General features: G+C 44.5%; 1 protein-coding gene across 9 annotated transcripts in view; it reads left to right on the top strand.

Annotated features, from left to right (window-relative positions):
- The window catches only part of cuedc1b (CUE domain containing 1b), a 91,783-nt gene extending 83,160 nt beyond the window's left edge, over positions 1–8,623 (top strand). For all 9 annotated transcript variants that reach the window (XM_069910208.1, XM_069910209.1, XM_069910210.1 and 6 more), the window contains 4 exons: positions 366–459; positions 1,255–1,313; positions 5,190–5,259; positions 8,119–8,623. In XM_069910208.1, the coding sequence (XP_069766309.1) occupies positions 366–459; positions 1,255–1,313; positions 5,190–5,259; position 8,119 (224 nt within the window). In that variant the 3' untranslated portion in view covers positions 8,120–8,623. The remainder of the gene's footprint in view (positions 1–365; positions 460–1,254; positions 1,314–5,189; positions 5,260–8,118) is intronic.
- Positions 8,624–24,124: the final 15,501 nt, after the last annotated feature.

Genomic DNA, 24,124 nt, shown 5'->3' with positions numbered 1-24,124 from the left:
TGTGTTGCTTGTCTGGGGAGATTTCGTTCACCTTGTGATATGGTTCCGGAGCAGATTACTGATTCCAAGAAGCACATCATTCTTCCTTGGAAGGGTCTGCTTCTGCCCCATCATGGCTGGGCCTAGATCCTGGGAGTCCCTACCCATTCACTCTGCCATTGTCCCATCACCAATGGGACTACAGTGTTGGGGTCAATTCCATCCTCTTGAGAAAATAAATGCTGGTGACCACCAGATACCCCAAAAAGCACTGGGTCGTATATTTCCCACGCACCAGAGTGGTTCTCTCTTTGGCCAAATGCCAGTCATTGGAAGATCTCCAATATATCCGCCTTGGCTCAATGAGCGATGTTTCCCGCTTGCAGCCACACGGAAGAAGCTATTCGAGCTGGCTCGTGCTTTCTCCGAGAAGACGAAGATGAGGAAGTTGAAGCGGAAGCATTCCTTAAAACACCACACGTATCCTTGCCTGCTTCTGTTTTCTCTTCATTGGAACCCTCGCGGTGTCAGAGGTGGTTTCAGGAGGTCATGGCAACAGGAAGCCCACCTCGAGTAAGTTGCAGCCACCCCCGTCTCGCTGGCGGAGGAGGTGCTGTGGTAAAGGGGATAGCCCATTGTGGAAGAAAGTCACCATCCTCCTGTTTTCTCTGGTCAGTGTGATGGCTATCACAATGCAATTCCACTGCCAACCCGGGGTTTGAATCCGGAGCTGTCTGAAAGGAGTTTATATGTTCTACCCGTGTACACGATTTTTCTTCTCACACTCCAAAGACTGTATGTCACATGGGGGTACTTAGATGGCACAGGCTCGTGGGCTGGAAGGGCCTGTTACCATGCTGTATCTCAAAATTAAAAATTATTTTAAATTAAAAATTAAATTGAAACAAGGATGGGCTCGTGTCTCACAGCACGAGGAACCGTAGAATCGGATAGCGAACATTAATTCCCCTTTTCTGCCCGCAGGCACTGCCTGTCCTGCTGTATGTTCTCAGCCTTCTCAGTTGTTTATTCAAATTTCCAGCCTATTGCTTTTGAATCATCTTAAGCGTGGATTAGATGGTCACCGTTGCATTGCTGTGTGTGGGATTTTTCTGTGCGTGGATGGCAGCCAGGGGACCTCCTCCACAGCAATGGACACATTCGTCGGCTGTGAGGTAACCTGAAGTGGATGTGACGGGGGTGGCACCAATGCAAAACTAATCCCTACACTTTGGCAGTTTGGGTGCGTTTTTCCTTTACCACCTGGCAATGCAGTCTTGGAACGGCCGCTTCAACAGCCAACCTCCTGGATGACATAGAAGGGAATTCTTGTGGTAAGGACACATTTGCATGTTGATTATAATTATTTTTCAAGTAACGGGTGTCAATAAGAACATAACAAATAGGAGCAGGAGTGGCCATCTGGCCCATTGAGCCATTCAATGAGATCATGGTTAATCTGTTGATAGGTCATTTCCATTTACCTGGCATTAACATCGACCTCTCCGGTTTCTGCTAACTCTCCATTCTCCCTCCCATCCCTCAGCTCTCTCCACCCCCCTCCCATCTCCATTCACCCAGCCGTCCCTCCTCCCCCTGCTTGCTGCTGTGCCCTACCTCCCTTCTCCACCTATTACCTCCTGCCTTTGCGACCGTGCTCCTCCCCCCACACCTTTCTCCCTTACATTTTTGTTTGGACGCCTGCCGACATTTTTCCATACCTTGATGAAGGGCTCAAGCCTGAAATGTTGGTTGAGTATCTTTATCTCTGCCGCATAAAGTTCGCAGTTTGACCTGCTGAATTTCTCCAGCATCATGTTTTTATTCCACCTACCTGCCTTTTTCCCATATCCCTTAATTCACCTACTATGTAAAAAATCTATCCAACCTTGTCTTAAATATATTTACTAAGGTCACCTTCACTGCTTCAATGGGCAGCAAATTCCACTGATTCACCTTCTTCTGGGGAAAAGCAGTTCCTCCCAATCTCCGTCCTGATTCTTGAGGCGATGTCCTCAGGTTCTAGTCTCCCCTATGAAAGGAAACAATTCTCCTACCTCGATTCATATTTTTTTATATGACCCCCTCTCATTCTTCTAAATTCCAGCAAGTACAGTCCCTGACGACTCAATTTCTCCTCGTCTCTGGAATCAACCTGGTGAACCTCCTCTGCACCGTATCCACCGTATTGAGAAAGATTTGGGGTGGCATGTCCAATGTAGATTTCTGCCTCTGTGGTGGGATATGAGACATGCGCCACTGACCCAGCTTAACCATCATTTGTGGACCTCAGTGCACGGGCAGCAGTGACTGGTTGGTACCAGAGAACAAATAGGGAGGTGGAGCCAATTAAAAATTGTACTTCTAATGCCGATATTTTGGACAAAAATAAGAATTGGGACCGATATTTAGATCGGTAAGTTGATCTTCTAACCCAGCCAATCTTAATTTTTAAAAAAACTATTCTCAAGGGAGGAAAGTTTTGGGGAGACTTTTTTTTAACACGGAGATGTAGGTGCCTGGATTGCCTTGCCAGGGGCGGTGGTGAAGGCTAGAACATTAGGGGCTTTTAAGAGACTCTTAGACAGGTACATGGATGAAATAAAAACAGAGGATAATGAGGTAGGGAGGGTTTTTTTTGGTAGGAATATATGTCAGCATAACATCAAGGGGTGAAGGGCCTATACTGTTCTATATTCTATGCCTCCAGGTTCAAGGGTCCCTATATTGTATTGTAATAATACATTATAAAAATGTTACATGCAGTACATGAAACACTCCAACTTTGTCTATCGTAAGGCAGATAAAGAGTCACCTTTACTATTGCCCGGTGCCCCTTACAGAAAGAGAAGCAAAAGAGGGTCCCTTTAGAGATACTGAGTGTTCGTGGATTCACTTCCATTGGCAACCCGAGCTCCAGATCCAAATCTCCGACACAGGAGCCCTCTTTGCCTTTCTACCACCGGTGGGGGGTGGGGGGGGAATTCACAGTGGTCAATTAACCTGCCAACCATTCGGATTGAGGGAGGAAACTGTAGCACCCAGAGGATGGTCACAGGGAGAGCGTGCAAACTCCACACACCCAGCAACACAAGGTCAGGACTGACCATGGAGTCGAGGCAGTGGCTTCCCGAGTTGTGCCGTGGTTCTGGATACCAATCCCAGGGTCTCCATGAGTACATTTCTGTTCTGTGATGGGATGCAGGATGCACCAGGTCAGCCTGCATTTACTGTCCATTCCTAACTTACCTTCAGCCGAGTGCCCTGTAGAGGCAGATTGAGAGTCAACATTGAGGCCAGACTGAATCAGGCAATGGGCCAACAGTGTCCTCCATTAACCCAGTCACTTTATCACAATTACCAATATCATATATACTCATGTAAAAGTCAAATTTTCTAGACCACTTTTTAGTGTTAAATTTTGATCGCACTGAGTACCTGTATTGGCAGAGGCATCGGGAGTTCCATTAGGTGGGTGGCTGACTGGGACTGAGCGGTCAGTCCATGATCAAGGCGTCAGGAGATCCGATGGGTGGGCCGCCAAAGTGAGGCATCAAGAACACCGATGGGGGTTGGCTTGGGCCAACGTGCGAGTTCGCGATCACGGTGTTGGGAGCTCTGGCCTGTGGGTGACCGGGGCTGAAGAGGGAGACTAAAGTACCAGATTTTTGGCTCAAAAATAAAGGGGGGGGGTCGACTTTCACAGGAGTGTCGACTCTTACCTGGGTATATTTGGGATTTATTTAATTATTCTGCTTTATGTTCCCTATCTTGGGACTTAAATTTCAGTCATTGGTCAAGTGACCCAGTTTTTCAAACACTGATGCAGTAATTTAATCTTAGGCTGTCATACGCGCGAGCCCTTCTCTGTGTCCCTGCCAATGGGATTGAACCTGCAACTCGGTTCCAATGGACACAGCAGGGTGTAGATTCAAAGTCCTCTTTTGGAGGGATACGCAAGAACGTGGATAAGATTACGAGGGACTTGGATAAGGTGGACAACCAGCACCTTTTTTCTGGAGTGACAAGAGTAAATACCGGAGGCCATCAGTTTAAGTTGAGTGGATGAAAATGTAGGAGAGAAGTCAGAGGTTTTATTTTTCTATAGTGTGGTGGGTGCCTGGAAGACATCAGCGGGGGTGGTGAAGGAGGCTGGTACAACATGGACGTTCAAAGGATTTAGTCGGGCACATGGATGTAATAGAGGGTTATGGGTGTGAGGTAGCGAAGGGCTAGATCAGGGGTGGCAACCTTTTTCTTACCACTTTTAAGTAATCCCTGTGCCATCAATGCTCTGTGATTGATAAGGGATTGCTTAAGCTGGTATGTGAGTGGGAAGGGAAGGCTGAGAACCACTGCTCTAGACCCAATTGTTACTGAAATATTTTGCTTGTGAAAAATTGTCATTGGCCCATTTCCCTAGGAGTTCTGAAACCGTGCACATGATGAGTCAATGAGGTACGATTAAAACAGTGGTTTTAAAACTTTTTCTTTCCACCCATGTACCACCTTAAGTAATCCCTGATTAATCACAGAACACCTATACAATAGGGATTGCTTAAGGTGAGTTTTTTAAAAACAAATGTCGCCCACCCCTGGACTAGATTGTTGGGGAAGGTTTCAAAGGTCAGCACAACATCTGGGCTGAAGGCCTGCAACGTTGAATGTCGTCGAAAATGTAAATTTAATTTTACCATAAAGAGCGGGTACGTTGGCACAGTTAGTACACCTGCCGGTTCACAGCTCCGGGGACCAAGGTTCAGTCTTGATGCAGTGCTGTCTGGGTGGTTCTCCCTGTGACTACATTGGTTTCACCCCACATCCCAAAGGGTGGGTTGCTTTGTCACTTTACATTGTTCTTACCGAGAGTCAGTGATAGAATCGATGGGAATGCGGGAAGAATTATGGACCGAAATCATTAAAAATACTTAACTGCTTTTTATGTAGTCAGTAAGAGAGAAGTAGGGAAGAAACCAACTGAGCTTGACTGCTTCACAGGGAAGGGGGCCCATAAACTTTGAGCAGAGTCCTAAGGGGGCATAGCCAAAAAAAAAGTGAAAAGGTTTGATTTGAAGGATTTTAGGGCCTCTTTCTCTGCTGTGTAACTCCGTGACAGGCAGGAGCTTGGGTGAAATGTTCTCTTCAGGAAGTAATCTCTGGTGTATTTGTTAATTTCAGTCGACTGATAACCTGCTTGTCTGCCTTTTCAGATGAAGATATCCAGTTCAGAAAACAGACCGTGCACGAGAAAGAAGAAGAAAGTAAAGAGAAAGAGTTATGGTAAGCTCTCTGCATCCAGAGTTCTTGACCTCTGATCACGTTGTCTGCTGGGAAATTTAAGTGCAAGCAATTAAATAAATCTGGATTTTAAAAAATGATAGACTTGAGAACAGTAATGGATCAGTCATATTGTCAAAGAAAACCTATCTGTTTCACTAATGTCCTTTGGGGCAAGAAATCTGCCATGCACATCTGGTGTGTTCTCTAGAGTGGTTCCAGATCCACCAATTCAAATTTATTGTGATCTGACTGTACGCGCACAACCAGACGGAGCAGCGTTTCTCCGGACCACTGTGCACATATATACACGCACAATACATAGCACAAAATAATCATATGTTTACATAAAGATTTAATTTAAAATTAAATTTAGAATTAAAAAAATTTAGACTAGGAAACAGGTCCTTTCGGCCCATGAGCCCATGCTGCCCAATCATACCCAATTGACCTTCAACCCCCAGTACATTTTGAAGGGTGGGAGGAAACCGGAGCCCCAGGGAAAATCCACGCAGACTCTCCTTATAGGCAGCGCGGGACTCGAACCCCGGTTCTGATCGCTGGCGCTGTGATCGTTGCGCTAACCGTTACGCCCACCGTGCCTCCCTGATGTTTATAAATATTTTGGGATGATTTTCACGGACACAGGATACCGTTCATCAATCTCGCATCCTGCGGGATGAAGCTATTTGCCAGCCTAGCAGTCCTCATCTTTATGCTTCTTGCAAAATGCCCTTCCTATATTTTCCCACGTCTGACAGTATATCTCATCCCAGACACTTCAGTGTGCTCGTGCTCTATCGTTCATGTCCCAGTTGATATGTTAGAGCAGTGGTTTTCAAACTTTTTTTCTTTCCACTCACATACCACCTACAGTAATCCCTTCCGTATGGAAAGCAAAAGTTTGAAAACCACTGTTTTAATCGTCCCTAATTGACTCATTATGTGCACGATTTCATAACTCCAAAGGAAATGGGCCAATTTTTCACAAGCAAAATATTTCAATAACAATTGGGACGAGAGCAGTGTAATCCCTTACTAATCACAGAGCACTTATGGCACAGGGATTACTTAAGGTGGAATGCGAGTAGAAAGAAAACTACTGGGTTAAAGAGTTGCAGGTTTAAGGGCTGCTTCGGAGAATCACATAGGGTATTATAGTAACAGTCTGAAAGCATTACTGAGGGAGTGCTGCACTGGAAGAGGGAAATAATTTTGGATGAACCTTTGTGCTGCCACAGATGGATGTCACGGACATCTGACCTATATTTATCCCTCCGTGTCATGAGATCAAGTGATCGCGTTGTTGATGGGGCGAGCTTGCAGAATACAAGTTGGCTGCCACTTGGCTTTAGAAAAAGTACTATTCAGTGCTTGTGCATAATTAATATACCCTTCTCTATCCTGATCCCATATCCTCGCTATTATTCCAGCCCTCTTTCCTCCAGGGTAAAACCTGCAGTCAGTTTCTCTGCAGCCCAAATAATGTTGGGAGTTCTGGTTCTTGTCAATCCGGTAAAAACCCTTGTTGTCTGGAATTCAAGCAACCGGCAAAAAAAATTGAGGAAACTACATCGTTAAAAAATACAGAAGTTTAAAATCGGCACGCCTCACCATTAGTTTGCCATCAAAGCAACACGCAGTCTCAAGCAACTGGAAAGTTCACTCATCTAGCATCTACCAATCCCCGTAGATGCTGGATGCCAGGGGTTTTACTGTATTTCTGAAGCCTGTGCTTAACTTCCTGTGTTTCCCATCATTCAGCGAAAACATTAAATCAGGACTGGCAGGTTGGGGAACAGCTTCTTCCCGTACGCTAGGGGACTACAATTGTGAAAATCATCCCAAATGTTTACATGTCGATACAATGTCGATAAATGTGAGGTTATCCACTTTGGTAATTCAAACCGGAGGGCAGATTACTATTTAAATGGCAATAGATTGGGAGATGGGGAAGTGCAGAGAGACCTAGGGGGTTCTTGTGCACCAGTCACTGAAGGCAAGCATGCAGTTACAGCAGGCGGTTAAAAAGGCAAATGGTATGTTGGCCTTCATATCAAGAGGGTTTGAGCATAGGAACAAGGATACCTTATTGCAGCTGTACAGGGCCTTGGTGAGACCCCACCTGGAGTACTGTGTGCAGTTTTGGTCACCTTATCTAAGGAAGGATGTTCTTGCAATGGAGTAAGTGCAAAGGCGATTCACCAGGCTGATCCCTGGAATGGCAGGAATAACTTATGAGGAAAGATTGCGCAAATTGGGATTGTACTCGCTGGAGTTTAGAAGATTGAGAGGGGATCTCATAGAGACCTATAAAATTCTGGCAGGACTGGACAGAATGGATGCAGAATGAATGTTTCCAATGGTGGGGGAGTCCAGAACCCGGGGCCATGGTTTGAGGATAATAGGCAAACCATTTAGGACCGAGATGAGGAGGAATTTCTTGACCCAGAGGGTGGTGAATCTGTGGAATTCATTGCCACAGAGGGCAGTAGAGGCAGGTTCATTGAATATATTTAAGAGGAAATTAGACATATTTCTTCAGTATAAGGGAATTAGGGGTTACGGAGAGAAGGCAGGGTCGGGGTACTGAACTTTAAGATCAGCCATGATTTCATTGAATGACGGAGCAGGCTCGAAGGGCCGAATGACCTACTCCTGCTCTTATCTTCTATGTATTTATTTGGATTATTTATGTGATTTTTTTGTATTGGGTATTGTCCGGTTTTGTGTGTGCACCAAGGTCTGGAGAGAGAGTGTTTCATCAGCTTGGACATGAACAACCAGATGATAATAAACTTAAACTTGAACTTGAACTGGGCAAGTTGTTTAACCACACCTTGTGTCCCATTTCCACCATAGATTCTGGCCATCTTGGGCTGAAGCAGCCGTGTTCACGCAAAAGGACAATTAGCCTTCACGGATGAAGTTGGCGGCATTTTAATGTACATCCCTACGTCTGCTTTAATCACTCTTTCTGCAATGATTATGGCACAATTAAATGTCGGGGGTGTTGGGTTGGGGCAGAGGAGGGGGAGAAATGGAGAGAATCCAGTTGCTGCCATTGTAAGTCGGGGTTTTGGTGGTTTTCCATTTCTCTCTCGCTGCAATTCTCAAACCCTCGATGTTTAGATCTAGACCTTGCTGTTCTCTTAACCTTGACGTACTATGGTAAGAGCATAGTAACTAGAGAGCTGGATCTAGTTTTTAATCGTAATCTTGTACTGTATTGCAATATATTTTGATAGAAAAGGTCTCCTCCGGGCATTGAATTGTATTTCATATGGACTGATACAAGACTCGACAATGAGTGTAATTTCTTTAATTCAGTAATTATAAATGTCAAAAGATGTCTTCTTGGATTTTACATGCCTCATGATGTACAGTATTAATGGGCCTTGCAGTAGACAAGCGCCTGCAAAACTACATATGGTGTAATTATTGGGACAATTTTCCATTTTTATTTTGTTAAGAAATTATAGATTACAAAGTGAATTGCGATGAAATTGGGTCACAGTCTGACCACAGTGAATATTCCTGGGGTACTTAGCCAGTCCAGTTGTTTTCCAAGTGTAGATTTTAAACCATCTAACTGCATTTCAGTGCACACCCACAGAGTACCGTGTCCTGTAACAGGCTGTGTAGAGGTGGGAACTGTGACCTAAAAGACCCACACGCTCTGAGGCCAAGGCATTGGGTAGATTCAAAGCGGAGGTTGATTGTTCTTGATCAGTCAGGGTTTTAAAGGTTGTGGGGAGAAGGCAGGAGCACGGGGTTGAAAGGAAAAATACATCAGCCATGATTTGAATGATGGAGCAGACTTTATGGGCTGAATGGCCCAATTCTGTTCCTAAGTCTTGTGGAATGGCAATGTCCTGTTTAACCCAGGACCAAATATGTAAAAGCAAATATTATTGCAGCTTTCCCAAGGAGATTTTATTTCCCCCTCAAGAGTCTGGCTGTTTATTGACGACTGTTTAGGCCTGTTAATTTTGGCCATTTTGTTTACTTTGATTCAGTTTGAAATGTGAATATTTTGTTGTTTGAATAGAAATCTTGCTGGCCATTTGTGCACAGAGGTGGGAGTGAAGCTCCTTCCTTTATGGACGAATTGAGGTAAGAAAGTTCTCCCTCACCGTGAGGGAGAGAAACACCTTGCATTTGTAGTTTGGTATGGAACAGTTTGGGCTAGAGTCTGACATTAGTTGACTTGAATCCACCTTGATAACGGCACAGTCAAAGGTGGCATCGTTTCCCACGATGTTTCAGCATTGAAAGAAAGCTTCAGAAGAGGGGAAAGAAATTAAATTGGAGACGTGAGCTGGTGAGGATTCCTCCTTTTGCGGATAGTCGGCGGCATTTTCTAAAACATCATTCGAAGTGGTCCCGAGCAGAGGGATTTAAGGTGTTGATTGAAGAGGGCAGAGAGGTTCCAGTTTTCCTGAAAGGGTGAAATATCCGAGAAATGGGTTCGTTTTCTCACTAAAGATTAAATTATACCTGAATGTTAAAATGTGTTCTCAGGAAACCAAGGGAATATATCTGAATTTCCAATTCTCTCTTTACCGTCACACCTTATAGGGGAACCAACTTTTCAGGCCTGGGCCCCTCGTCGGGTGAACGATCGTTGGTTCCCCTTTGCTTCCTGTGGACGCTGCGCGACCTGCTGTGTTTCTCCAGCACATTTGTGCGTTGCACTCGACTGAGCATCTGCAGACCTTCTTGTTTGCCGACCTGGACCAGGTCTTCCTCATTCACCAAAGCACAGTCACAAACGATGGTTCTTCAAAGCTGACAGACAACCATTGGGCCCGTCTTCCCCGTGTGAGCGCAAAACTAACCACTCCGTAGCCTGCAGGTTTATGAGAGATGTGTATTCCTCCAGGTGGTTTCATTCACCTTTTCCATTCCAAATGATGAATTAAGTAATTTTTCCCAATGTTTCTTTCTTCTGGCCTAGTGCATTAACTTTTTGCTCCTTAGTTTCTGAAAACTCTGCTCAGGGAAACATCGTCCAGTTCATTAAGCTCCTCATTTTTAGACATAGCATTCAAACCTCTCAACCATTGGTTTATTTCCAAGGAAACAATCTCTTATAGTTAAAATACTTTAGTGGATGCTTCATCACATCTTCAGAGTATCATTACCTTTCATGGATATTGGACATACAGAGGGCACCAGAGTTGAAACAATCTGTAAGTGATTCATTGTTAAATGCAGGGGAGCCTTGTTATCCCAGATTGGTTGGACAGGTGAGAAAACTGCAGTGCTACTGAGAAGCTGTCGGTAGGTAGGGTGGGGAGCATGGTTACAGGGATACGTGGTCAATATGTTCCTGGAAGCCCATCATCAGCCATATCCCCGATTGACCCCACCTCCCTCCGACATCTTGGCAGCACACATCTCCAGTCTTGTAATTAATCCCTTAAATTATTGACAGAAAATAAAACCAACACTTTTATTTTAATTTTTTTTTGCTGTGGTCAGGGATGGCTCACAGCAATGGTTTGGAATTTGGTCTTTCATTTTTGTTGACCCAGGATGTACCTGGTGCCATTTCTTGATTTTGAAATTGTACATTGGAGAGTTGGTGGGGGGAGTTGGGCAGCTGCGTTGTTGTTTATTGTGGAGAACTGGGGGCAGTGCGGGGGTAACGTGGGGGAGAGCATGGCAGCTGCAGCGTCCCTGAGCAGGGCGATAGAGACGGAGGAGGATCTCTGGAGACTCTGCCAGTTGCAGTGGGCGAAGTGTTCTCCAAATCGCAACCCTGTGAAGGAGGGCAGTGTGCAAGTCCTCTGCGTCCCTTCAGAAATGAAGTGTTTAAAATCTAGGCTGGTTTACGGGTGGGCATATTTGGCGCAACACTATTGCAGGGCCAGTGACCCGGCTTTGAATCCGTCGCTCTCTGTAAGGAGTTTGTACGTTCTCCCTGTGTCCGTGTGGTTTTCTTCCGGGTGCTTTGGTTGCCACCCACATTCCGAAGATGTATGGGGTTAGTAGGTTAATTGGTCACATGGGGGTATTTGGGAGCCTGTTACTGTGCTGTATCTCTAAAAAGGAAATTAGATGCCTTAACCCCTCGCCAGTTTTGATCTGACTTTGATGCTAAAATGAGCACCAGTTAATTAAATGTGATCTGTGAAATATACAGAGGGCAGCTTGTGGCTTCATGAATAAATCCTGGCTCTGTCTAATCATTCCTGGTGACTGGAATTGTTTGAACTGGGATGAAGGGAAGTGGTGCTGCATTGTTTGTGGGCTTGCTGTCTCCAGCCCTTTAAACAATGTCTGTTCATTATCTTTGCACTGTATCTGGTTGCTATATTGTTCATGCACAGAAAGGCAGACAATTAAAAAAAAGAACTGAGGCCTTCTGTGCAACCCCTGAATTTTTATGCCTTTGTTCTCCTCACCTGGGGATGTGGACTTCTCAGCTGCACTTGAAAAGGCCACTTGCTTGGTCATGGAGGGGATTTTTTCCCAATCTCGGCACTGGCGATTGGGAGTCTTGTTTGCCAAGGTTCACCTCTGACCTATGGCTGCTGCCATCCAGTATTTAAGGTACTTGTGAAGGGATTCAGTTGAGGAAAGATCAGGATGGGTGGAACTCTCTGCTTGGAGCGTCGGATCAGAGTGTTTTTTCTGTAAAATAATTAACAAAGCTGTGGTTTTTCTGATTTTGGACGGTGTGGAGAATGTATAGGTGAAACTGGTCTTGGTTTGACAGATCTATGCAGGGAGTGGAACAAGGAAGTCTGCAGATGCTGATTGCAGTAAATGCTGGAGGAACTCAGCCGGTCTCGCAGCGTCCATGGGAGGTAAAGACCAATATGATTCGGGCCTGACCTCCTCTGAGTTGAGTTCACCAGTCACCTTCAGTAGGAGTTTCCTTCACCCGCTTGGTGAAACTAAACGAGCCCGTCTCCAATCACAAAACAGCCCATAAAATGGGCTTTGTGGGAAGTCCCCAGCTACAGTGTCCCCAAGGCCAAGTGAGTGGCAGGAAGATCAGGGTGGGGATAATGGATGCATGAAAGGGTATAGGGAAATAAGAGGGGGAATGGGGTTGCACTGAGAGCAGACACGGATCGATGCCACTGGAAAATATGAACACATCAAATATGATGATGGGACATCATGTTTATTTTGTTTGATCATTGAAGAATGACATATCTAGGTCGCAATCATCTTAGAAGATGGCCAGGCCTGGGCACAAATCTGTTCTCTTAAAGATATAATAAATGTAAACATGTCCACTAGGCCTTTCCTTTTTGAGATGAAGCCTCATAAAAGGACAATGACTTCCTGGAAGAACCACCATATCTGATTCTTAATTAGATATTAATTGTATATAATTGGCTCATGGTTTTCAAACTCACATGCACATTTTCACCAATATGAGGATACGTTGCTCTTATTGACTCTGTTTAAACATGTGGGTTGGGTAAAGCTAGACGGATTCAGGAATGTTGCGGGAATCGTTTAATTTTTAGAGGGTGTTGTTTTGCTTTTGCCAATGCTTTGAAATTAAGCCTTTAACTGGTTAAAACTTAAATGTGCCTGATATATGACACAAGTCGAAGAGGTTTGTTTGCAATAATGTAGTTCAGATTATTGGAAACAGTAATGTTCATGTAAATGGAAGTTAAATGTGACTAGCAGCCCGAAATCCAGAAAATTTATGCCCACCCCAGCGCCAGGCCCACAGCGCATTCATGTAGAAGCTTTGTTTTCTTTTCACCTCACGTAACACAAATATATTTTATGTTTTTCAATGTAGGAGAGAAGTGTGGAAGACATGCTGCCAAACATGACTGCTTCACAGGGAAGGCGGCCCATAAATTTTGAGCAGCGTCCTGCAGGGGGGGGTGGTGGGGGGCATGGCCAAAAGTTTGATAATGGCTAGTTTAGATCATGAATCTTTGTACAAATTCATTGACCACAAAAAGAAAAGTGGCCCAAAGGCATATCGGTGTGATATGGCTGGCAACTTGGCTTCCAGTTTCAAACAAAATATTATTCGGGTCTAACTTCCGATCTGGAACTGCTCAACTTTAGTGTGGGGGTTGATGAAACTTTGTAAGTTACCCACCCATCTCATCAGGGGCTTGCCCATCTGTGGAACCGTCTATGGTGGCAGTGGACACTTCCAAAACTGGAAAGAAAGCTCATCATCCTTGACAGTCCAAGGTGGTAATTTGCAGGTCTGAACTCATTCATGTGCCATACATATATTACATATATGTATGTAATTACAATTTAATTTGGGTGGAGTCAAGCATGAAAGTCTGCGGATGCTGTGATTGTAGTCAAAACAAAAATGCTGGAGGATCTCAGCCGGTCTTGCAGCGTCCATAGGAGGTAAAGATATGTTACACTGGGCAACAGTTTTTTATTCCCCAAAAGGTTTGGTTCCTGAAACAAAATTGTGGATTGTGATAGACAACTTCAAGCTGAACACAGAGATAATTCCAGATTTGTTGTATCACGTAGGAAGTTGGAGAAACATTAAATGAACTTTTATTGAATTTCGCCTGTTTAATCGCATAATGATGGTGACACATTGAGATGTTTTGCCACTGATTTTCGTTTGCTCTCAGCAACCGATACCTCTTGTGTCAGTGTCTAACAATAGTCAACCAGCATTGATGGATTCCAGTTGCCCTGATACCACATGGTCGCAATGACCTGGTGAAACCTTACACCGTGTTGGTCAATGCACCAAGGATCAGCTGGGAGGAAGTCCAAGTGTGAATGCAGGAAATGAATTTTCAATGACGTGTTGCAATTTATGGTTTTGTATGCTTGAAATAGTCTTAAAATATGACAGAAAATCACAGCCCAAAATCCATAAAGTACATCCAGTTTTCCAGCGTTATCGAGTTTTCATGTGCAAGAGCAGGAACTTTCCAGGAGCAGAAACTGGACGGCACGGTTAGCGTAGCAGTTAGCTCAATGCCTTTACAGCGCCAGCGATCGGGACCAGCGTTCGAATCCCATGCTGTCTGTAAAGAGTTTGTATGTACTCCTCTTGACTGTGGGTTTTTCCCCGGGGATTCTGGTTTCCTCCCACCATTCAAAATGTACCAGGGGTGTTGGTTAATTTAGGTTATTTGGGTGTAAATTGGGAGGCATGGACTCATGGGTTGAAATGGCCTGTTACTGTGCTCTATGTTTAAATTTAAAATTAAATAAATTTTAAAAGAACTTCCATTCTGCAGTTAATCGACAGATTTATGACCTTGTTTGTTGAAATGAGTTTATGATTTACAAATTGCCTGTTGCTCCAGCACCAACCGTCACCCTCCTCCTCCCACGTTATCAGAGGCCGGCCTCGCATTGGGTTGTCTTGCCTGTTGCTTCCTTTAATCCAGTTTCTTAGAACCTGTCTCATCAAACTAGCGCTTACCCCTCTTGTTCCATGGATTTCTGCACCACAATGTTCACTCTACAACCTGTAATTGATTCTCGTAATGAGAGACTTACAGATAAATGTTCTGAATCAGTTGCTTCTGCAGACTTAACCCGATTCTAAGTCAAGTTTCCAACCAATGCCCTAGTTTAGAAATCAAATAATTTGTGAATTGCCTTCGTAAGGAGAAAATAATTTGAAAGGGAGAAAAAAGAAACCTAATTTTAATCATATTTATCCGAATTGTTATTAATAAAATGTCTTGAATGAACTTTTTTTTACAGAGAAATGGGTTCTTCAAGTGTGAACTCTAGAGTTCAACTTTGCGTCTGTTGACAGTGGTAAGAATTATAGTAAAATCTTTTAACACCAGTTATCTCAAATTTGTATTTGAATGTTAAAATGTAGATGGAACTGTGAACCTATGAGCGTATTATAAGCCTGTTGTTCCTATATTAATGTAAAAAAAAAGTATTGAGTATAAAGAGGTTTTAAAATAATTTGAATTTGTGTTGTTGGTATCTAAGAGATATTTCTGTATCTGATTTTTTTTCCCCCTAATAAATCTTTTAATGATGTTTTGTTCATAGTGATTTTTGGTTAACATAAACTTGTTATCCTCTCGAAGTCTTTTGTTAATGACATTGTTATTTGACATTCAATATTTCGTCATTCAATTTAATTCTGACCCGGGTTATAATATTCTTCAATCTAGAGGGGATAGGGTCATTACTCTGAACAGTTTCCAGGAGATTTTGGCTGTTTGCCTATTGGAGGCCATGTATCCAAGCCCGAGTTACTTTTGCTGAAGACCCAATTACAGTTGTGGTTACTGACGTTTGAAGGAGGGTCCGTCCTCTGCCTAGTTGAAATATTCCAGTTTCTACCCTTGATTGACAGCAGCTGATTTGGCATCAGAAGGAGATTTTGCAGTTAGGATGGCACAGTATAAACTACAGTAAAACCCCTGGTTAAAATACATTTTAAAAATTAAAATAAATAAGAATAAAATAATGGGTATAAAATGCATTAGTTTAAAATTGTAAAGGTATTCAAAATTTTAAATATTCAAAAAAAATTGTAAAAGTAAAAATTCTCTGAAGTAAACCTGTGGTGAAAATGGGAGCAAATATTCAGCAAGCGGAGTCCCTTGGTCGTACTTTATTCGTAGCAGGTGTTTGAGTAAAGTTGTGTGAAACAGCAATGGCGTCTCCCAGGATGAAGAGCTGGTTAATTCTGCTTGCCGTTGGGGTGATGCAAAATCTTCATTATCCAGTGTAATGTGATAATGACCAAGTAATCCCTTTCAATAATAAGTTTGTCAACGTATTCCATGGAGCTCTCCTGTAATTTGGATCCATTACGTTCACCTGAGGGAGTGGAGTGTTTAATTTCATCCCCTGAAGCTGTCTGACAGTAGAGCCCTCTTGGAATATCGGCTGAGAATTTTATCTTCCAAGTTTCTAGAATGGGCTTGAGCCTGGAATCAACTCAGACAAGAGCAAGCTGCAGCTGATGCTGTGACAAAACACTGCTTGTCACAGGGAAATGAAGCCATGCTCCTAAGAGACCACATTAGCTGTGAAGGAATGTGGAGTGCTCCATCCAAGGGAGCAGAAAACATCCTTTTTTTATCTGTGCCAAGACCGGCAGCAGGACACAACATAATGCAGTACCCATCGTGTGGATTTTAAAGTAAGATTCCAGCTTTGACCGGTATCTCCAACTCTGCTTTTTTTGTTATAACTCTTCTTGAACCTTTCCCTGCATCTTAATAAGAATGCTGGATGGAGTAGATTGGCATAGCAATTGCTGTTTACCGAGCAGTAGCCTCGGGGAGGGTGGGAAGAAACACCAGCTCACTCCTGTGCGCTGACGAGCATAAGAATCATTCACTCCTGGGAGCAAGTTCAGGTCAGTTGAAGCCTGCCCTGCCCATCTGACATGTATTTGCAAGATCTAGGCCCATTGGAAAATCGGGTCTGCTCCACCATGCTAATCCTGAACTGATCCATCCACCCATTCAGCCCCATTCTCCCTGTAACTCTTGATGCCCTGACTAATCAAATACCTGTCAACCTCTGTCTTAAATACATCCAACGACCCCATTTCCACAGCCACCTGCGGCAACAAATTCCACAGATTCACGACGCTGTGACTAAAGAAACATTTCCGTGTGTCTTTTAAATTGACACCCTTTTATCCTGAAGTTACGCCCTCTTGTCCTAGAATCCCCTACCATTGGAAACAACCTTGCTGTATCCTCTCTGTCCAGGCCTTTCAGCATTTGAAATGCCTCTGAGGGATCCAACCCCCTCCCCCCATCCTTCTGTACTCCAACAAGTAATGACCAAGAGCCAACAATCTTTCCTCATATGCTAACCCTTTCAGTCCTGGTATCATTCAAGTAAATCTCTGAACCATCTCCAACACCAGCACGTCTTTTCTCAAATAAAGCAGCTAAAACTGCACACAGTACTTACTCCAAGTGAGGTCCCGCCGGTGTTTTATAAAGTCTCGACATTGCATCCCTGCTCTTACATGCTCTTCCTCAAGAAATTAATGCCAACATTACATTTGCCTACTTCATCACCAACTCGACATGGAGGTTAACCTTTAGGGTATCCTAAGTCCCTTTGCACCTCAGAATTTGGTATTTTCTCCCCATCTAAATAATAGTCTGTCCATTCATTTCTTCTACCAAAATGCAGGACCATACTCTTTCCAACATTGTATTTCATCTGTCACCTCTTTGCTGTCCTGATCTCTCCAAGTCCCTCTACAGCCTTTTGGTATCCTCAGCACCACCTGCCCATCCACCTATTTTGGTATCCCATGGCTGTGCAAGTGTTGTCCTCAGCAGCTCAGTGAAGAAAGCATGCCAATTGTTACACAAAAATTAGTCAGGAAGGTTCAGATGCTCGGTAGGTAGTAAACTGGATTTTACATTGGGTGTGCAGGTCAAACCAAAAAGTGGTGGTGAATGATTGTTTCTCAGACTGGTGGACTGTGATTAATGATGTTCCTCAAAGATGAGACCATTGTTGTTTGTCATCTACGTCAGTGATCTGGATGATAATATGGTAAATTGGATCAGCAAGTTTGCAGATGACACAAAGATTGGAGGTGTTGTGGACAGCGAGGAAGGTTTTCAAAGCTTGCAGAGGGATCTGGATCAGATGGGAAAATGGGCTTAAAATATGACATTGAATTTAATGCAGATAAGTGTGAGGTGTTGCATTTTGAAAGGACATACAGGATAAATGGAAGGGCACAGAGGAGTGCGATAGAACAAAGGGATCTGGGAATACTGATACATTGTCCCCTGAAAGTGGAGTCACAGGTAGATAGAGAGAATTTGGAATATTGGCCTTTATAAAACAACATAGTAGATGGGATGTTATGGTAAAGTTATATAAGACATTGGTGAGGCCAAATTTGGAGAATTATGTGCAGTTTTGGTCACCTAACTACAGCAAAGATATCAATAAGATAGAAAGAGTACAGAGATTTATTAGGATGTTGCCTGGACTTCAGGAACTGAGTTACAGGGAAAGTTTAGGACTTTTATTCCCTACAGCATAGAAGAATATGGGGAGATTTGATAGAATTTTAATATTTAAAATTATGAGAGATTTCAATAGAGTAAATATAGGTCGGCTTTTTACACTGAGGGTAGGTGAGATTCAAGCCAGAGGACGTGGGTTAAAGGGGAAAAGTTTAGGGGGACATGAGGGGGAAATTCTTCACACAGAGAGTGGTGGGAGTGTGGAATGAGCTGCCAGCTGAATTAGTGAATGTGGGCTTATTTTTAACATTTAAGAAGAATTTGGACAGGTACATGGATGGGAAAGGTATGGAGGGCCATGGACGAGGTGCAGATCAGTGGGACTAGGAGAAAAATAGATCAGCACAGACTAGAAGGACCAAAGGTCTGGTTCTGTGCTGTAATATTCTGTGGTTCTAAAAGATCTTCCCAGAGGAGGGTCAGGTGATGATGAGACTGGGTTCTCCAGGTCTCCTTGAGAAGACTTGGAGGAAGGCCACTTCAGCCAGCATAGTGAACACCAAGGCGAAGGTATAGAGCAGGCAGAGACGGATCTAATATTCCCATCAGGCTCTGGGAGGACACTCCGCTGACAAGAACAAAGAACCGGGGTGAAGGGAAGGGAGGTCATGTGATTGACATCTGATCAGCATCAATGTCAGAGCAGAGCTGAGATAGTTTGACGTCTCACTGTGAGATATGGGGAGAACAGAAGAAGCAAATGGGGATGTCCTGGGTATTGAGAAATTGGAATAGCACAAACAGACATTTGGATAACTAAGGAAAAAAAAAGTTGAGGTATTAGTGGAAAGGCAACAGCAGGAATTGGGAAGAGTTAAAGAAACATGAACTTGCATGGATAAGGTGCAGCCTTACAATCTGTGAAATTGAATTAAAAAGTTGTGAACCTGGGGAGTTAAGTACTTGTTTGAAACAACATCGTGAACATTTGAGTTGTTTGAACTAACTGTGATTGATAATTAATAAAGAAGTCGAGTTATCCCAGTGAAGTCCTTGTCCTGTGCTGTTTATCGTGCACTGTTAGCGGTGAAAACGACACCTTGCCAGCCTCCTTTGAGGGGGAGAAATTGCTGAGCTTATGTCTAAATACGAACAAGACTCACCACCAATGAGGCTGCTATTTCATGCCGTAAAGAAAACACTCACGGTTCTGTCTCCTATTGTTAGGGGCACAGGTCAATGCTCATGGGGGATTCTTTGTTTGCCTTACGGCAGGCAAAAGTTGAACTATATTGTCGCGGCCCCTCAGGATGCCTCACAAAAATTAAGGACGAAAGCGACGATCCAGCAGGCCGCACGAGGCCCGCAGGGCTGCTCTCCATTTGGCCACAACTAAAGGAGCCTAAATGGCCTATCAAGGAGAGTAGATTGCAAATGTACCAATCAACGCTGAGTCCACATCCCTCAGCCTGAGAATAAAAGCAGGGCTCTGAGCCCAATAAAGCTCAGTGTTAACTACACTCAACTGGGGTTCCATGTCGTGCTTTCTGGGGGCAGTGTGTTCTTTCTGAGCTAACCTGCATGCAGCTATAACCTCTCCTGCGCTACAGGTTCTGCAGAGCCAAAGCTCGGAGCAGCTAGCTGCAATATCACGTAAATTACATTTTTAATATGTTATTATGTGACAATAAAATGAACCTTTGACATGAAATTCAACCATTCTAACCGGGAAGGAACAGAATGAAGCTCTGAGCTTGCTTATCTGATAGAGCAATATTATCTCCAGAAGTTTATTTTTTTAATATCTAAGTCTTAATGCAGGGTTCCGACCCAAAGTGTTGACCAATCTTTTTCCCCCACAAATGTTTCAACCTGCTGAGTTCCTCCGGCGGGTTGGTTTTTGCTCCAGATTCCAACATCTGAAGTATCTTGTACAGTAAAATTTCCTGTAATCTGGCAGCTATTTCTTTCTTTCTTTGGCTTGGCTTCGGTGACGAAGATTTATGGAGGGGGTAAATGTCCACGTCAGCTGCAGGCTCGTTTGTGGCTGACAAGTCCGATGCGGGACAAGCAGACACGGTTGCAGCGGTTGCAGGGGAAAATTGGTTGGTTGGGGTTGGGTGTTGGGTTTTTCCTCCTTTGTCTTTTGTCAGTGAGGTGGGCTCTGCGGTTTTCTTCAAAGGAGGTTGCTGCCCGCCGAACTGTGAGGTGCCAAGATGCACGGTTTGAGGCGATCTCAGCCCACTGGCGGTGGTCAATGTGGCAGACACCAAGAGATTTCTTTAGGCAGTCCTTGTACCTCTTCTTTGGTGCACCTCTGTCACGGTGGCCAGTGGAGAGCTCGCCATATAACACAATCTTGGGAAGGCAATGGTCCTCCATTCTGGAGACGTGACCCACCCAGCGCAGTTGGATATTCAGCAGCGTGGATTCAATGCTGTCGACCTCTGCCATCTCGAGTACTTCGATGTTAGGGATGAAGTCGCTCCAATGAATGTTAAGGATGGAGCGGAGACAACGCTGGTGGAAGCATTCTAGGAGCCGTAGGTGATGCCGGTAGAGGACCCATGATTTGGAGCCGAACAGGAGAGTGGGTATGACAACGGCTCTGTATACGCTTATCTTTGTGAGGTTCTTCAGTTGGTTGTTTTTCCAGACTTTTGTGTAGTCTTCCAAAGGCGCTATTTGCTTTGGCGAGTCTGTTGTCTATCTCATTGTCGATCCTTGCATCTGATGAAATGGTGCAGCCGAGATAGGTAAACTGGTTGACCGTTTTTAGTTTTGTGTGCCCGATGGAGATGTTGGAGGGCTGGTAGTCATGGTGGGGAGCTGGCTGATGGAGGACCTCAGTTTTCTTCAGGCTGACTTCCAGGCCAAACCTTTTGGCAGTTTCCGCAAAACAGGATGTCAAGCGCTGAAGAGCTGGCTCTGAATGGGCAACTAAAGCGACATCGTCTGCAAAGAGTAGTTCACGGACAAGTTGCTCTTGTGTCTTGGTGTGAGCTTGCAGGCGCCTCAGATTGAAGAGACTGCCATCCGTGCGGTACCGGATGTAAACAGCGTCTTCATTGTTGAGGTCTTTCATGGCTTGGTTCAGCATCATGCTGAAGAAGATAGTAAAGAGGGTTGGTGCGAGGATGCAGCCTTGCTTCACGCCATTGTCAATGGAGAAGGGTTCAGAGAGCTCATTGCTGTATCTGACCCGACCTTGTTGGTTTTCGTGCATTTGGATAACCATGTTGAGGAACTTTGGGGGGCATCCGATGCGCTCTAGTATTTGCCAAAGCCCTTTCCTGCTCACGGTGTCGAAGGCTTTGGTGAGGTCAACAAAGGTGATGGAGAGTCCTTTGTTTTGTTCTCTGCACTTTTCTTGGAGCTGTCTGAGGGCAAAGACCATGCCAGTAGTTCCTCTGTTTGAGCGAAAGCCGCACTGTGATTCTGGGAGAACATTCTCGGCGACACTAGGTATTATTCTATTTAGGAGAATCCTAGCGAAGATTTTGCCTGCAATGGAGAGCAGCGTGATTTCCCTGTAGTTTGAGCAGTCTGATTTCTCGCCTTTGTTTTTGTACAGGGTGATGATGGTGGCATCACGAAGGTCCTCAGGCAGTTTTCCTTGGTCCCAACAAAGCTTGAAAAACTCATGCAGTTTGACATGCAGAGTTTTGCCGCCAGCCTTCCAGACCTCTGGGGGGATTCCATCCATACCTGCTGCTTTGCCACTTTTCAGTTGTTCGATTGCCTTATATGTCTCTTCCTGGGTGAGGACCTCGTCCAGCTCTAGCCTTAGGGGCTGTTGAGGGAGCTGGAGCAGGGCGGAATCTTGGACTGAGCGGTTGGCACTGAAAAGAGATTGGAAGTGTTCTGACCATCGGTTGAGGATGGAGATCTTGTCGCTGAGGAGGACTTTGCCGTCTGAGCTGCGCAGCGAGCTTTGGACTTGGGGTGAGGGGCCGTACACAGCCTTGAATTTATCAGTAGCTTGAGATAGCGTGTTGCATGGATTGGCAAACTGACCACTGTGGTGGGGGAGGGGGTGGGCAACAATTTAAAATGTTCATATTTTTCACCTATTTGTTCTCTGCGATTCTTTTTTCTTTTGGCTGATTGCTTGAGGCTACAGGTTGCTTGAATTCCAGATAATGGAAATTTTACTGTATTTACATTTAAATTACTCTTTTTTTGGCTGCACTTCAGAGTTTTTCTTGCTGCCTTCTTGCTACGCTAACCATGCCACCCTAAATGAACAGTAAATATGTAGAACGTTAGAGCACAGTATAGTCCCCTTGGCCCACAATGTTGTGCCGACTTATTGAAACCTATTCAGCAATCTAAACCTTCCCTACCTCCCACCCATAGCCCTCTATTTTTCTTGCATCCATCGGTCTCTCACCGTTAAATCTCGGAACATTGCTTCTCTACTCTCATCGTGAACCCTTCAGACTACCCCACAACAAGTCGGAGCAGAATTTGGCCATTCAGCCCATCGAGTCTCCTCTGCCAATATACTTGCAGTGTATTTCAAAAGTGGATATGAATTGATTTGGGATGTTATGAAAGGCATCATATAAATGTAAGCTTTTGCATCATTGGAACAAAGATTACTTCTGGGGAAAAAAAACATTGAGCAGGACATTTACACAGAGCAATGCAATAGTTCCTAAACGACAAATTAAACTTCCTCGAGAAGAATCCCTTCTCATTTGCAAATAATTCTACGGGTGCTTTCCGGATAACTTCACTTCGCTGACTGCATCGTGCTTTGGTGGTGAAAGACACTGCTTCACAATTGTTTTTATTTTGGTTTTAACAGACAGATGTTTTTCCTGGCACAGACCGGTCATTGTGTTGGAGTTGGTCACAAGTGATTGTTGCTTCCGAGGAAAGGTCAGCCTTTCCCTTCACCCACTGATGAGTTAAAAGATAAATCTCTGGTGCTCGACAGCTGAAAGGAAAGGCACGAGGCAGACGATTCTCTGTATGTGAAGAAAATGCGAAGAAAGGGGCAGAACGTTCTCGGCAAGTCATCCGATTCACTTTGAGAGGAAACAGATGTGTTGTAAAGCAAACACAGAGTGGTTAAATGAAAAGTCCTGACTTCAAAAATCTGTTACACAGGCACTTGAGTGGGCACAATCTCAGAAATTATAGGTTACCAACCCATTGACAGTACATCTTTTGTCTTACTTAATCTCACTTCAAATTTCAAACCCATGGTATTCTACGTGCATGTATTCCAAGAAATTATGTTTCTATTTAGCCATTTAGCCATTACTTTAGTCACTTAATTGAATAATATTTACTACACAAATATACACTACTGAGCCTGTGCCAAAATTTATGCTCCACAGGAACCTCATCTAACCCCTTCAACAAATTCTGATCTTACTTCCTGTACAATAACCCTACTTTGCTGGGCTCAACTACCTTACTCACGTCGATCCCATTTAAAAGTCAACAACCCCTCCTATTTTTGGCCCCAACCTCCTGCCCATTCAAGCTCCTGATGCCCCCACTGTGGAGCCACGCCCTGGCTACCCACCCATCCAAGCTCCCAACGCCCTGCCGCAAACCCGTGCCCCGGCTGCCCACCTTTCCAAGCTCCGACCCTGGACCCTGACCGCCCGGCCTTCCGAGCCCCCGCGACACCCTGACTGCCTGCCTGTCAGAGCCCCTGATGCCCCCGACCCTCACCTCGACGGCCCGCCCATCCGAGCTCCCAACATCCTGGCCCTCGCCTCGACAGCCCAACTATCTGAGCTCCCGGTGCCCCGCCGTGGATCCATGCCCCAGACACCCGCCCATCGGAGATCCTGACGCCTTGAACGCGGACACCACCCGGTCCCGGCCACCTGAGCTCCCAACGCCTTGAACGATACAGGTACTTACCATGGACAAAAGTAGCATTCCCCCCTCCCCAAATTGTACCTAAAATATTTGTCTCCAAA

Source organism: Narcine bancroftii, chromosome 14 (assembly GCF_036971445.1).
Source record: "Narcine bancroftii isolate sNarBan1 chromosome 14, sNarBan1.hap1, whole genome shotgun sequence".
Lineage (NCBI taxonomy): Eukaryota > Metazoa > Chordata > Chondrichthyes > Torpediniformes > Narcinidae > Narcine > Narcine bancroftii.
Note: the sequence above shows the minus strand (reverse complement) of the source record. Positions and strands in the feature narration are given on the sequence as shown.